The sequence below is a fragment of the Lepidochelys kempii genome, chromosome 1 (assembly GCF_965140285.1).
Source record: "Lepidochelys kempii isolate rLepKem1 chromosome 1, rLepKem1.hap1, whole genome shotgun sequence".
Taxonomy (NCBI): Eukaryota; Metazoa; Chordata; order Testudines; family Cheloniidae; genus Lepidochelys; species Lepidochelys kempii.
In genome coordinates, this window is record NC_136380.1 from 257,658,247 (window position 1) to 257,673,882 (window position 15,636).

At 49.0% G+C, this 15,636-nt stretch overlaps 1 protein-coding gene across 3 annotated transcripts in view; it reads right to left on the reverse strand.

The window, feature by feature from the left end:
- Positions 1-244: 244 nt before the first annotated feature.
- CACNG2 (calcium voltage-gated channel auxiliary subunit gamma 2) overlaps positions 245-15,636 on the reverse strand; it is a 60,003-nt gene continuing 44,611 nt past the window's right edge. For 2 of the 3 annotated variants that reach the window (XM_073325166.2, XM_073325175.2), the window contains 3 exons: positions 6,984-7,067; positions 2,575-2,715; positions 245-1,668 (listed from right to left, as the gene is read on the reverse strand). In XM_073325166.2, the coding sequence (XP_073181267.1) occupies positions 1,133-1,668; positions 2,575-2,715; positions 6,984-7,067 (761 nt within the window). In that variant the 3' untranslated portion in view covers positions 245-1,132. The remainder of the gene's footprint in view (positions 1,669-2,574; positions 2,716-6,983; positions 7,068-15,636) is intronic. The other variant, XM_073325185.2, reaches the window with a different exon arrangement.

The following is a 15,636-nucleotide window of genomic DNA, read 5'->3' on the forward strand; positions in this document are numbered from 1 at the left end:
AGATGTGTGTCTAGCACAAAGCCCTGTGGCCAGCGGGGAGCCTCTCCCCTCCTGCCAGCTGGGTGAGCTCGGCCTCTCAGTGATTTTCATTTTGTTAAAAGGATTCAATTTCCGTTTTCTCTTTACAAGGCCCCCCACCCCGCTAATTTGCATTTCCCTCCCTCCCTCCCCCCAACTCCCACGTTTTCACAGTTTAAAGCTGGAGAAAACAAAAATGAAAAGAAAAATACTATCTGGTTTTCTTCCAAGTAAATCCACTTACTGTATTTACATTTATTTATAGTTGGTTTTGTTTTATTAAAAAATTGCCACTTATTTTTTAGAAACTTTTTTTTTTTTTTGCAATGTTGCTGTTAACCACAGGATCACCAGGGACTAGTGGGTCCAGGTTGGTCACCATTAACTCCCTGGGAGTCCTGGGGACCAGGGAATCAGCATTAACCCCTGGGATTCCCAAGGACAGGAAAGTCAATGTTAACCCTTCAAGGGCCCACGAGAGACACATGAATCACCTTTGATCCCAAGGGTCTTGGCAAGTCTGAGCAGGTCACAAGTAACCCCAAGATCTCCAGGGTTGTCACGAGCCTCTAGAACTCCCACAGATACACTCATCACTGCTAGTCCACCCCCCTCACCCGCCACCCCCGGAGCCTGTGAGTCCACATCGGGTTAAAACTGAACAGAACACAAACCAAAAAATGAAAGAATGAAACCTGAAAAAATCCAAAGAGCTGCCTCCTCCTCCCACTTAATTTTTTGTTGTTTTTTTTGTTGTTGTTTCTTGGTTCCCTTTTTTAAATTTGTTTTTATTAAATGTTAAAATAATGGTACATGGGAAATCATGCATTTTCTTTTAAATTTATTTTCTATTTTTTTTTAAATCTCTTGGTTTTTAAAGTTTTTTCTTTTTTTTCTTTTTTCTTATTTTTTTATACTTTTTTGTCATTGTTGTTTCTTTTCTTTTGTTTCTTTTCTTGTTGATGTTGTTTTGTTTTTTGCTTTTGGAAGGTTTCCCCCATGGTTGCTTTCTCTTCTCCCTCCCCTGCCCTCCCTGTTGCCCCTGCTCCTCCTCTTCCGTTTTCTCCCCACCTCCCGCCTGCTCCTTCCCCATTTTCAGCTCCTGGTTTCGGCTTCATACCGGGGTGGTCCGGCGGTTGGCTGTGTTAGTGTGGATAGAGTCCTTGTTCTCTTTCTGGATACAGTTGTGAACCTGGAGGAAACTGTTATCCCTGTCGGAATTGTAGGTGGCGGTGGGGGTGGTAGCAGCCTTCAGGGGGTCCCTGGTCAGGGTATACATCGAGATCTCCGTTGATGGGAGGGTATTGAACCCTTTGATCCCGACGGGCGAGGCATCCCTGGAGTGTGAAGGCTCAGTGGAACGGGAGCTGGAGCGACTGCGTCTCTGATAGCGGTAGCGGTAGCTGGGGATGCGGGTGATGGCGGAGGACTGGAGGTAGTCCGTGGCACGAGCGTTGGCACGCAGCTGTTTGTGCCGGTCAATAAACATGTGGACGGCCAGCACTCCCACCATCTCAGCTATAATGAAGGACAGGGCCCCAAAGTAGAAGGACCAACCATAGGAGTAACTGTTCTTCTTGGAGTCACTCTTTGAGGGGTCTCCAGCGTTGGCTGATATGTACACAATGATGCCAATTATATTACTCAGACCTGCGGGCGAGAATAAGAGAGAGAGAGGAAAACATTAGAGTATCCTAGAGGGAAAGGACGGTAGGAGGTGCAAGGTTAAAGCCTAGGGTCCCACCTGTCTTCCCAAGAGTAGTCCAGTGCTGGTGAGGGCCCGGTTGCCTGTCTGCTCACAGCTCCCAAAACGAGCCTCCAAACCTGCCCTGCTTGGAGCCCTCTCTAGGGATTCTCAGGTGAGAGAACAATTCATTCCACATGTTCACTGAACCCTAAACTTCACCCCACTACTGGCACCCCAGTCAGTCCTGCCAGTCTCTGTGAGACCCGCTCCCCCAGCAGATGTAGAGAGGAGCTCAGTTTCCATGTACATCCAATTCTGAGATCCTGCCTTCCCAGCCCTGCACCCCAACAGCGCTCTAACCCCAGGCTGGAGAAATTTATTTCCTATATTTCTTTCACCCAAGGTGGTTGCACCCTATTGAGAAGTCATCAGGGACTCCATGGCTCCATCTGTCTGATGTCAGAGTCTGTCCAGTGGTGGAGGTAGCCACGTAACTGAAGGGAGCTGGGGCCAGTGTGTTTTTGTTTACTGCGTTTGTACATGTAGAGGAATCTCTCCGCAGGGAGCAACTGCCATTTTGTGTGTCAGTTCAGATACAGAATGTCAGAGTGAGTCACTGTGTGCTCTCTCTCACACACACAGAGAGACTTTATATTTACTCTTCCTGGTTGAATGTTTTCATTCATCTGAAATAAAGCTCATCTAGACTGAAAAATACATGTTGCCCTTTTTGCTTGTGCAAACATACCACCTCCTTTCCCTTCTGCCCTGGCTGCTCCATCACCTGGACAGCCTGTCACTGAGGTATCTTCCTCGCTATTGCTCTTAGTCTTCCATCCCCCCAGCCCATTTGTCCCTCGTCCCTTTACCTGCAGACACGAAGAAGATGCCAGCACTAAGGATGATGTTGTGTCGGGTTTTGTAGAACTCGCTGGCTGCAATGCAGAGTCCACCCATGAAAAGCAGAATCACACTCAGGATCGGGAAAATACTAGAGGCCCTTACAGCCCCTGTGAAAAAGAGAGGGAGAGGGGGAGAAAGAACAGCACAGGTAGGAGACAGAGAAAAGGGAGAAGAGAAAACAATACAGGAGACAAAGAGATGGGGCAGGGAGGGAACAGATACAGAGGGAAAACAATAGCATGTATTGTGTGGGGGAGAAGGAGAGGAAACAGAGAAGGGAGAGAAACATGGAGAGGGCAGAGTGATTCAGGAAGGAATACAGAGAAAGAAGGGGAGGGCGAGAGGAGACAGAAGGAGAGAGTGGTCACAAATGGATCACCCATGTGTTGGATTGTCATTGAGACGATCAGAAGCCAGTAGCATACTCAGGGGGCCTGGTGGCAGAAGTTTACCTGGGAGTCGGGACTCTTTCATAACCTGAACCCCCTGAAAGCTTCTTACTCCCGCTTTTGTTCACACCGTGTGCCTGAGTAGGGCCCTTCAGCTATTATTCCCACCTATAATGCAATGCAGTGCCAGCGTCCCAAACGTTTCACCCAAAAAGTCAGTCAATTGCACATCATTTGGAAAGTGAACTCGCCTCCTAAGGAGAGGTTTGTAGAGAGGGAAAGCAGCTACCGAGGCAGGGTGACAGTCTGTGGCTATAAGCAGAGGCTGCACAACCTAATCCTCCAGAAGCACAGGACTCCCAATGGCAAGCTAAAGGTGCATCTCCACAATCTCATGCATATTCCATCCAGTAGAGAACAGTGCACACACGTGTGCAAACACTCCCCCTCCCCCCCCGGGAGGAGCTTTCATTTATTTCAGCCAACAGACGGTGGTGGTGTGCGTTTGTGCACCCCTTGCCCCTCCCCACCATATTCTGTCCAGCAGAGAGCAGTGCGGTGGACTGGCACATGCTGCACGATACATCACAGCAGATACAGTCAGTATTTTTATGAGAGGTCGCTCCTCTCTTCCCAGCAGAAAGAAGAGGCTACAGTGTGAAACAAACACATGGCTGAGAAAGAACATGCCTCAATGCAAGAACAGCCCAATGCAAATCTTCTTTCAGCGCAAAGGTGGGAGAATCAACCTGAATAAAGCAAACAAAGACAGCAGGGACAGTCAGTTCACAGGCCCTGGGGGAGAATCTACCCCTCATATCAGGCACAGGCACTGAATTCTTGCTGGTGCCGACTCCAGCACAATCCCTCCATGCTATAAACCCAAAGGGGTGTGAGGAACCTCTTGGCTGTTCTCCAGTCCTACCTAGCTCTACTTCAGGGAATGGGATGGGAATAATCGTGCTAATGGTTTGGGGAAAGTAGGGGAAGATTGAACAGTGGGGAACCAGGCGACAGCAAGCAAATGCCAAGTGGATGCCTGCTGTATGGAGGGGCCTTGTGGAGATTCTTAGCATCACATGCTGGGGAGAACACAAGGTCACAGTGTGAAATTGGGAGCAGAGGACATGGCAAGGGGTGAAACCAGGATTCTCTGTCCTTAATCTCAGCTCAGTTGCCTTATTCATTTCAGAAGTTCCACAGAGTCAAATGACCATGGAAGAGAGGGGCTGTCACTGAACCCACCATACCGACCGTTCCAGAGTCCAGTGCAGATCCCGCTGTCTGAAGGGGAGAAGAGCTGGTAATGTGTTAGGAATGGCTTCTACCCAGTCTCAGAGTCTTGTGGCAAAGAAACACACTGACATTCCCCCCGTTTCTCCTGACATCGGCTGTTTGATTGCAAGGAACCCGAGCCATCTTATCTGAACGGTCAGCAAAACCAAACTGAGTCCTAATCAGGCTCCCTGCCATCCCAATCTCCTGCCCACTCTGACCCAGGCGACAACCTAATCTAAAGATCAGAAACAACATCCTAGACAGTCATGCCAACACTACCAGGCCCAGCTCAGGTGAAGCCTCAACAAGCTCCAATTTGGAAAAAGTCCTGGGAAGAACCTGTCCAAGTCAGGCCATCTCCAGTCAGGCCAAGCTCAGCATGAGGCTCCTTCTACCAGACATGACCCAGCAAGTACCTCATTAAGTCTGACCAAACCCCAATATCCTGCTTCAGGTCATTGAACACTGCTCTTTTCTAAGGGATTCCACCTTGGGGATTTGTTTTGAAGGGGACATTGTCAAGGCTTTGACCTACACTTGTCTCCTCTTGGAGGAGACAGTGATCTGGAGCCCTGTGTGGGCTCTTTCCCCAAAACAAATGCTCCAAAGCTCTGTTTGCTAAAAAGAGACCAATGCCAGCAAACAATTCTTCACTAGCAAACCTGTGCTCAGAGGTAACTCTACAGCAACAAACCAGCGTGCCCATCCCTCTGCTGATGAGCGTCACCTGCATTTGCAGCCCTGGCACTCAAGCTGTCTGGCAAGCAATGCAACAGAAATACATTTTAAGGAAACCTTCTCCATGGGATTATTTAAAACCACAGCAGGTGGGCAAATATTTTAGAATTGATGATTAAGTCCTATCACAGTCTCCCTGTTTCATCCACATAAATGATCTTGAAAGAATCCCAAATCTTCCTAACTCCATTGTGCTACTGGGCCTCTAGCATGCTCCAAACACACATGAGTCATAGCTGGTGACTCCTGGAGATCCCCAGCCCCAGCAGATCCCTGGTGCTTAGCCCACACAATTAAAAGCCGCTTCTTTTGGACTCCTTTAGAGCAAAGATCTCCTCTCTTGATGTCAACAGGAACTGTGCTCAGGGAGGGACAGCAGGACATAGAGGTGGAGCTTAGCTGCGGGGACCTGTGCATCTGTTGTAAAGGAAGACCGAGCCTCTGCTTTGCACTGAACAAAAGTGGTCTCTTTTCATCAGTGAAAGTTTTACGGACCACAGAGAACTGCACAGCTTTCCAGGCCGGCTCCATCTACCCGTACATGGGAGTTGTGAACTCTGCCCTCATGCCCCAAGTTGGGCTCTGATCTCTGCTGTCTCTGCTTTCCACTTGTGTGCTCCTTCCAGAGACACACCATGCTCTAAGTGCAGCAAGTGGCCTTGGTACATGCTCTTCAGTCTTTTCTGTGCTCCAGAGAGAAGTGTTAGCTCCGGCAGGCTCTGTTCTTACCATGCAGCTCCCTGTGCCATCCGCTCTCCAGCTGTTATTCACAGCCCACTGAAGTGAATGTTCTGTCAGCAAAAGGTGTGTCTGATCAACAGCTCTGTTGACAGAAGCAGGAGCTCCTCAGAGCTTGCCCATCTAAGCACTGACCAGCACAAACCTACTCAGGTTTTGAAATTGGATATGATCACAGTATAAGAATTCAATATATGAACCCCTACCAAGGGGGACAGCAGAAGCAGAAGTGGTGTAAGCTTTCGTGCCCCTCTCCCCCAAGCGCACACACACACATACACACATGCGCGTGCGCACTATCCCAGCCTCCCCACTAGTGTGCCTTCCACCCCTCATGGAGGGGCTACTACATCTAAAAGAGGTCAATCTTTATGGCCCATTCAATCCTCTGTTGCTCTGCTGAGACTGCGACCAAGGCTGCTAATTAGTGTCTCTCCTGGTGATGGTTTCTGTGAGGTGACTACTTGCTCCAGAAATAGACTAAGACCACTAACTCATTTTATGTGGATTGACAATTATCAGAGGGTAATGACTCCTGGTCACAAATGACCTGGCATGCATTAGATTCAGTGACTCAGAAGTGAAAGGCTTGCGACCCCATACCCAAACCCTCTAATCTCCTTGCCTAGGGACCAGATGGAACAAGTGACTTGCAGTTTATGTACAAGTCTCTAATACCTACCCTCAATCCACAGGGTTACTCAGTCCCTCCCACCTGAGAGATGGTTGCAACTGGTGACACAGTTAGTGCTTCTGTCGTTTCCCCTTCTCCTTAGAGTCATTTTCATTGGAAGCCTATTCTCTGTTTTGCTTTCCAAGCTAACGGGACGCTCTCTTTGCATCTTGGAAATGCTTCCTTCTCCTTGTCAATATCTTTCTAATGTATTTAGAGTTGGGGGTGAGGCTGAGGGGCTACAGAATTTTATCATAATTAAATACCTTTAATTAAAAAAACCTTTCATTGCCAGTGCAAGTTTGACTCTAGCAGGATCCGGTAGATTTGGTCTTGTGGAGGTGGGAGTGGATTCGTTAGTGGAAGGCAGGGGACCCACTGAGACAGATATTCAGAAGCTCTTAGGGATGCCCCCCAGTCAATTCTTCCAGATTTTGCCTCATCTGGCATGTTAATCCTCAAGGGAACCAGACTTTGAACAGTGTCATCTACAGGAAGCAAAGGGCACCCAGCGCTTGCACCCACAATCAGTTCCAAGGAAAAGAGCCTGCAGACTTACGGAGGAAATATTCTGCTGTGTCAGCTTCATAATCTGTATCCTCAGGGAAGTGATCGATTTGCTTACACAGACCTTTAAAATTCCCTGCAAAACAAGAGAAGAAAGAACAAATGAGAACATCAGAAACCAGCCACGGCAAACAACTCCCCACGGGGTCATTTTTTCTGCCCTCTCTGCCTCCTTCGCAGGCAACACACACACTCACACCTACCCTCATATTAAGCTCTAGAGCACTGTCTCCTATCCTACACAGAACCCTGCCCCCTTCACATCCCCATAGGAATATGGGAACATAGGAATTGCTGTGTCAGACCTAAGAGCCATCTAGCTCAGTAGCCAGTCTCAGGCAGTGGCCAGCACCAGATGCTTCAGAGGAAAGGGTCAGAACTACAAAGTAGGTAAGTGTGGGATAATTCCCCCCATGTTAGGTCTCATCCTGGTCCCTTACAGAGACTGGCTGAAATCTTGAAGCATGCGGTTTTAGACCCCTTCCATTTTTTTTATTAGTAGTAACTTTGCTAACTCTGGATATATTTAGAATCATATAAAATGTCCACACCCTTTCTGAATCTTGCTAAATTCTGGCCTCAATGACTTCCTGTGGCAGTGAGTTCCACAGTCTATGTACACATTGTGTGAAAAAGTATTTCCTGTTATCAGTTTTGAGTTTGCCATTTCATGTCCCCTTGTTCTTGTGTTACAAGACAGGGAGAACAGACGCTCCAGATCCACCTTCTCTAGATCATACATTATTTAATGTATTTCTATCATGTCTGCTCCCATTTGTCCCCTTTCTAAGGTGAACGATTCCAGTCTTTTCAATCTCTTCTTATAGGAGAGTTTTTCCAGGCCTTTAGTCATTCTTGTCAACCTTCTCCGACCCCCCTCTAATTCTTCAACAGCACCTCAATTCCACATAAATGGTAAGGAATCCGGGAGCTACATCCAAATCTAATGGGCACTGGTTAAACTGCACACATGCAGTTTTGGGGTGTACAACATGTGACCTTCAGCTTCAAAAACCTCAGGATTTTAGCATTTGAGCTGAAGGAGAACCACCCTTAACTGTCAATAATAGTAGGGCTCTTACCCTTGCTAGGCCAGCCAGGAAGCAGCCGTGGTACAAGTAAGCCCTGGCCAATACATTACAACATGCACATGCACACACAGCTATCAACATGTCCCCATACTTCCGACCCCACACTCTACATTTCGGTGGGTGGTGGTGGCAATCCAGCTCCCTGATCCCTGCTGACACGTTGGAACAGAGTGGAAGCTGGGACAGACTAGAAGAACCGTGGTTACACAGCACTGGGATCACTCAGCCCCTGCCTCCTGGCATCAAGACATTCACCCTATTGCAAAACAAGACCATGCAGAAGACCATCTCATTAATCCCCAGGGGTTCCCTGCTCTCCCAGTGCAGTGCCCTCTCTTTTCCCGGGATTTACCCGTACAGTGGTGTCATCCATGTAAAACGAATGGCCCTTGACTAGCCGAGAAGGGAAGTTGCTGTGTCTGCACAGTGCCTGAGGCAATTGGGCTTGGGGGACACCTGTCCCTTGGGCTCCAGAGCAGGAGTTCAGCCAGTGCAGAGGCATTTGTGCAGGAGACCTGGGCCCAGATTCTTTGACTTTATGGATTAGCTGCTCTAGGGGGTTACGCTCCTGGCATTGGCACCCCCAAATTGGGATGGGCTGAAGGGAGGAGAGCTTTCACAGCGATTATGGAGAGTGAGGAATCCTGGGAGAAGCTGGGGAACTACATTGCCTTACAAGGAACCATCCTAACAGTGCCCAGAACACTGACTGGAAGCTTCAGGAATGGAGGATGCGGGGCCCCTACAGCCACCGCAGTCCTAGCTGTTGCACAGAGCGAATGGTGTTGGTTGTGAGGCGCACCCAGCATACGCCAGCCCCAGACTTTTCCAGCAGGACGCCATGCAAGGAACAATGCAGGTGTCCTGGTTAGAAGAATGTCCTGGGAAGATTCTCTCATATTCCTGGACAGGACTTTGGGACATTTGAAGAAGAGACCAAGCACAAAGAATCCATCCCAGGTTTTACTCGGAGCCCAGACTCTGCAGGAGCAGAACTTGGGGCCTTTAATGCAAGTCCTTACCATGTAACTGTCCATGCAGTACTGATAGTTATACTCCTCACTATCACATCTCCCTGCTTTGACCCTATCTATCTGATCTGCTGATCTTCGGTATTTTTTAAGGCACCATAGTATCTAACAACCAATAAAAGGAGCTCCAATTAAGGAGCTGGGACACAGCAGCGGTTAGTCTAAGACCTGAGTATATTAGGAGGTAGGAACACAATATCTTTGGGTGCTGCCGAAGTTTTCGATCCTCACTAATTCATACTCAGAGCAGTTGATTCCCTTCTGCCCCACCTCTTCCTGTGGCTGCAGGGGGGAGCCACTAAGCCCCTCTCACCACACTGAGCCCCACATTCAGGAAGTACCTGCTCTGCAGCCATGGTTCTCCTAGAAAGAATGCCTCACAGCCATGCAAATCAGCTGCACCTCCCTCTCCACTGCACACACCTGCATGGAAGGCAGGTAAAGCTTGAGGCACTTGAGATGCCTTTGCCCAGGTGTGTCACAAACCCTTCCCTCTGGTTTTTATGGATGCCTGGACATAGTCCGTGAATGGCCAGGTTCCGCTGACTCACCCTTTACTTCTCTCCATGTGACGTGCTCCCCTTTGCCATGGGAAGGCCGTCCTTTCCTCTCCTTGCTCCTGACTGCTTGTGATGGCCAGCCGTCTGTGAAAGAGGAGCACCTCTGGCCTAGCACCTGTCTGCTGGGTCCCTGGCTGGGGCTGACTGGTCGACAACCCCAATCTCCTCTGTTTTCCCAGACTCCAGAAAAGCAACTCTCACCCACCACAAGTGGCATAATTTTGCCCACAGAATTGCAGGGGACCAAGACTATGTTGTCCCCACTATAGTTATGTCTCTACCCCTTTCCCTTTTCCTTGGTCTTAAATTGCCCACCTTCCACCTCTCGTTAGCTTGCAGCTCTAAACCCTTTAACATGGCCACGCTCAGTGACACCTCAGCTGGCCGTCCCCTTTCACTTGGCGGCACCAGAAAAGCCTCCAGCCGTAGCTTTCACATTTCCCACCTGGGATGGAACCGCCTCCTCGACAGGGAATGCCCCCTCCCACCACATGCAGAGTCAGTGCCCCAGCAAATGAAGAATAACAGATGGCCAGGAATGAGCCCGAGACACTGTGTGTGTGTGTGTGTGTGTGTGTGTGTGTGTGTGTGTGTGTGTGTGTGTGTGTGTGTGTGTGTGTGTGTGTGTGTGTGTGTGTGTGTGTGTGTGTGTGTGTGTGTGTGTGTGTGTGTGTGTGCATGCAGAGAGAACCCTGTGCTTCCTGGCACACTTAGGCAGCTATGATTCCCTGCCCCTCCTTCCCACCCAGTAACTCCTTGCTATCTTTCAGCTTGGTTAATCCCTGTGTGAAAATTAGGCTGCTTATGAATGATGCTGCATCTTGTGCATGACAGTTTTCATACGGCTCCTTTGGGTACCCTACAGAGATTCTGGGCACTCAGAGTCTGTCTACACACTACAATTAGACACCTGCGGCTGGCCCACGCCAGCTGGCTCGGGCTTGAGGGGCTCAGGCTAAGGGGCTGTTTAATTGTGGTGTAGATGTTCGGGCTCCAGCTGCAGCCTGAGCTCTGGGACCCTCCCACCCCGCAGGGTCCTAGAGGCTGGGCTCCAGCCCGAGCCCAAACATCTACATCTCAATTAAACAGCCCCTTAGCCTGAGCCCCCGAGCCAGAGTCAGCCATAGGTTTTTAATTGCAGTGTAGACATACCCTCAGACAACAAGGGCAAACTTCAATGTACCGTATGGGGCAGTGCTTATTCTTTGAAAATCCACTTCCAGTAATGGGTGCCCAAGGGGTCTGGGTGCTCAGGGTCAGCAAGTGCCCAGCCACTGGGATGTTCAAACCCTCCCTGCTGGATGACACTCTGCCCCCTCCAGGCATTGCTGTTCCCACTGTGTCTGTACCAAGCTTTAGTCTGAAAAATGCCTACGACTGCTGCCATTGGTTTAGCTCCACCAGCGGCAGGAAAGCTGGGTGTGCTCATGCACACAGGGCTCCAGGTGTCTGCTGTCATTTTAACCACTGTGCTGTCTAAACCTGCTCAGAGCATATCGACATGCTAAGGAGGTAAGGACGCTGCTGGCCGTCAGAGCTTTGTCTCCACCAGCACCCCAGCTGCTAACACATATGGAGCCCAGCCAGATGAGAGGAAGGATATTGCAGCGTTCAGGGCACAAACCTGGAGTCAAAAGACCCAGGTTCTATTTCCTGCTCTGCTACAGACTTCCTGTGTGACCAAGTCACTTAGAGGTTGTCTACACTGCAATAAAGCCCCTGCGGCTGTCCTGGGTCAGCTGGCTTGGGCTGTGGGGCTATAAAATTTAAGTGTAGACATTCAGGCTTGGGCTGGAGCCTGGGCTGTGGGACCCTCACCCCTTGCGGAGGGCCACACCCCTAGGGTATGTCTATAATGCAATGTAAACCCAGGATTTGAACTCAGACTCAAGCCTAATCCCCCTTCTATCTACAAACAAATTGTGCTAACCTAGAGCTTGAACTCAGGGTCTCAGAACTCCACAAGGGTGGAGGGGACACACCTGAGTCGAACTGGAATCCAGGGTTCCTGCCATATTGCTTTGCAGTGTAGATGCAACCTCACTGGACTCATGCTCCAGGAGTCCACCAAAAATATTCCAGCAATCCCACAGGCCAACTTTCTTAGTTCTCTGGACTGTCAAGTTTGGTGGACAGTCAAGTTTTTCTACACTGCACTGCAAAGAGCTAAAGCAGCTACATTTTGGGAGGGTGCTAGGAAGTGTGGGCTATGGGTGGTTGGATTCAGGCCTGCATAATGCAGTGTAGATACTGGAGCCCCAGGTTGGGACCCGGGGTTCAATAATGCCTAACATGAGGTTGCAAATGTGTGTAGATGCTCAAGCCCTAGGTAACAAACCCAGGGTTTGCTAACTCGAGTTCTGCTAACTCTATAAACTGCTTATATTGCAGTTTACACTGCAGTTTACACTGTCCACTAAGCCCAACTCTGACTCAGGTTTGAGTCCAAGCTCCCCTTCTGTCCACACACAAATCAGTCTGACTTGGGTCAGCAAGCGCTCAGGTCCCGAGTCCTAGGACCCTGCTAGGGGGTTGATCAGAGCCCAGTCCTGCTGTGACTCGAGTCCAAGCCCTGTCATTCTGCAGTGTGGATACACACAGCTCAAGCCACAGACCCGAGTCAGAAGGTCTGCGTAGCGCAGTATGGACGTGTTAGCACGGCTGTGAGACTTGGATTCAGCAATTGTAAGCCCAGGTTTACAATCCAGTGTGGATGCTCAAGCATGGGCTTGGAAACAGCCATGACACAAGCCAGGTCCCACAGACATCGCTTTACAACGCAGTACAGACATACCCTTGGGGTGAGATTCACAAAGACACGTAAGTGCCTAACTCCCATTGGTTTCACTAAGAGCGAGGTGCCGACATATCTGCGCAAATCCCACCCTTAGTCCCTCTGTGCCTCAGGTCCCATTGGTAAAATGGGGACCAGAGCTCTGCCCTCTCTGATAGGGGCATTGCAAGGATCAGCACATTACAGACTGTGAGGTGCTCAGGACGATTCGAATGGGGACTGGATCGGTGCCTGAGATGGACTAGCAATGGTGTGAAATCTTTCAGAAAAAGCCTGGTGTCGAGAAGGCCTATATGTCCCCTCCATTGCTCCAAGGTCACTCAGTGATTCTCTACTGGGGCACCTGTAGCCTACTGAGACTGGAGAACGACCTCCCCTGCACCTGCATTGATAGCAAAGCCTCCAGGACACGTGGGATGGGGGAGGGAATTGGTCACCTGTCTTCCCGAGTGCTGTTCAAACAGCCTTCCCCAGTCTGCACTCAGGAGCTGCAGGAGTGGGATGCGAAGCAGTGAAGGGGCCATTTCTATACCCTGTGGCCAACACTTTCAGAAGGTGCTAATAGCCATTTGGGTGCCCATCTATGGGCCCACGACCTGGTTAGAAGGACAAGGGCAACTTCTCCTCTGAGCCTGGTATTCCCTTGCCTATCACCTCCCTTCCCTGAGTTGTTTAATGAGAAGCAACCCTAAAGTGGGCCGGTTCTGTGCTGTCTCCCTGTTCCCCAACCTCGCAGTGACCTGCCCCTTCTGAAGCCCTGCTGTGTGAGCCACACTTTCCATGCCTCCCCGACACATTTCCTATTGGTCCTGTCCCAATCCTGCCTCTGCTCTTCCTTTCTAATGTGAATTCTATTCACCATGTATGTTTAAAAGTCCTCCGTGTCTGCGGGAGGAGATCCGTTGAATAACAGTGAGTTCCTGCGAAAGAGACACCCCTTTCCTGCAGGGTAGGAGGAATTTTGAGTGGCCAGGACTGTACATCTGGTGAGAGAGAGCCTGAGGTAGAGGGAAAGACATCCGAGAGCAACAAGCAGACAGAGGTGGAGCCAGGGACGAAAAGCCTCCTTTCCCAGAATGCTTTTGGATATTTCTTTCTTAGCACAGGTTTTGGGGAAGAGGGCTTCTGGGGAGATGTACAAAGGGAGCTGGATGAGATTGCTTTCTTCACCAGAGGGGAAGGATGGATGCAGTAGTTAGAGTGCCAATCATGGTTCACTTCCCTGCTTTGCAACAGATGCTCTGTGTGACGTTGGGCAAGTCATTTACTCTGTGTGTCTCAGTTCCTTATCTGTAAAATGGAGATAATAGTCCTGTCCTACCTCACAGGGGTGTTGTGAAGATAAATACATTGTGAGAATCTCAGATACTATGGTAGCAGAGGACATAGAAGCTAAATAAATAAAACTAACCAGGTTTAGACTTCCTGTTTTATTAGTAATCCCGATCTCTGATGAAACTGGTATTTAATATTTACCCACGAGAAAGCTGCCAGAAACAAAGTGTGAAAGGGGTAGGTAAATCATGTTGTGAAAGAGAGAGACATACACATTTCTGTCTGTTCCAAGTCCCCATTTCAGAGCTGAGTCTGTTTGGGACCAGCTGGCGAAGCAAGGCTCGGAGCCAAAGTCTGTGCACAGATGAAAAATAGCAGAGAGCACCATGGGAAACTAAGTGTGGAGTTCACATTTATACATATCGGTAGAGACCTTCAAAAATTGGAGACGTCCATTACCCATCACTGTCGACAGGGACTCGTGAGTTTGGGTGTCCCCTTTTTGACTGCCTAGCCCGAGACCCCTGATTGTCAGGAAGTCCTGAGCCCCTGCTTTCTGAAAATCCGGCCCCTTTAAGGCATCTCAAATTGGGCAGCCCAGAATGAGGCACTCAAAGCTGCTAGTCACTTTTGAAAATCTTGGCTTCAGTTCCTAAATTAATATTCAGTCACCTAAATGCGTGGCTGGATTTTCAAGTGCTGACTGTCCATTAGCTCTCATTGACCTTTATGGGAGCTGTTGGGTGCTCTGCACTTTTGAAAATTAGGCCACTTATTTAGCTGTTTTGATATGGATTAAAAAGCCGAACTTTAGGGTCCTATTTTGGAAAGTCTTGGCCATGGTGCTAGAGGGGACTGGGCTGCAAGAAGTAACGCTGGGGATTCAGCAGTTGCGGCTTGAACACTGAGTGAGAAACAGTGTCCCAGCACGGTGCAAAGGGTTGGCTGCTATACTAGAGGAGGTACCACCGTGTAGGTGAAAGGTAGGTGAAGTGCTACCCGTGTACTCCACAGCGCTGCTCCTCAGGCACAATGGAACTTTCTATCATAAGGGAAAGCTCGGCTGGACAGGAGACAAAGCTTGGGCGGGGGGCGGGGGGAGGGAGGGCGCTGAACCAAGACTGAGAAAGAAGCTCTGACAGGAACCAAGGCCTGCGACAAATTTCACCGCCTTCCACTTCCAGTGCAAGGTGCACTTCTTCCAGCTGGCCTTCTCTTACATAAACACATAGCAGTGTGTACATTCAAAACTAAACCCTACCAAACCAGGCAATACAACCAGGCACAAAACAATTCTCCCTCCAGGGATAGGATGAAAGAATGAATGAACCAAACGTGACAGCTGTTAGTCACATCACTAAATGCCATCCTGGAAGGGGCTCACATACAACAGTGGTTAGTGCGATATAAAAGGCTATATAGGATAGAAATAGAACTTGTGATTATTAAGTGCCCCCCATCCCCGATAGGACCATTAGCCTGATTCTCCTTGCCACATTACAGTTGGACTGATAACATTCTGCCAGCCTAAAATTCAGTCATTCATTGGATATGGTATTCTTCTTTACTTCCTATCCTAAACTGTAGAGTAATGTTGCTGTGAGTTGTTAAATAGGTGATGCATTCTACCTCAGAACTGACTACTGTTATTTCTGTATGTACGAGTATAGTATCCCTGGTAGCAAAACCTATCATTAACATATAGATGGAAATTTTCATATAAAAACACCCTCTTTCACAGGGTCATAACTTTCTAAAACAAAAATGCCTTTGCTTGAAATTTCCCATCATTTGTCTCAGCCAACAGATGGATTTGTCTAGAAAAGTTGAACAAAATCTGTACACCCATTTCTGAGATTTTAACTATAAAAATAATTTAACTCAGAAATGTTTG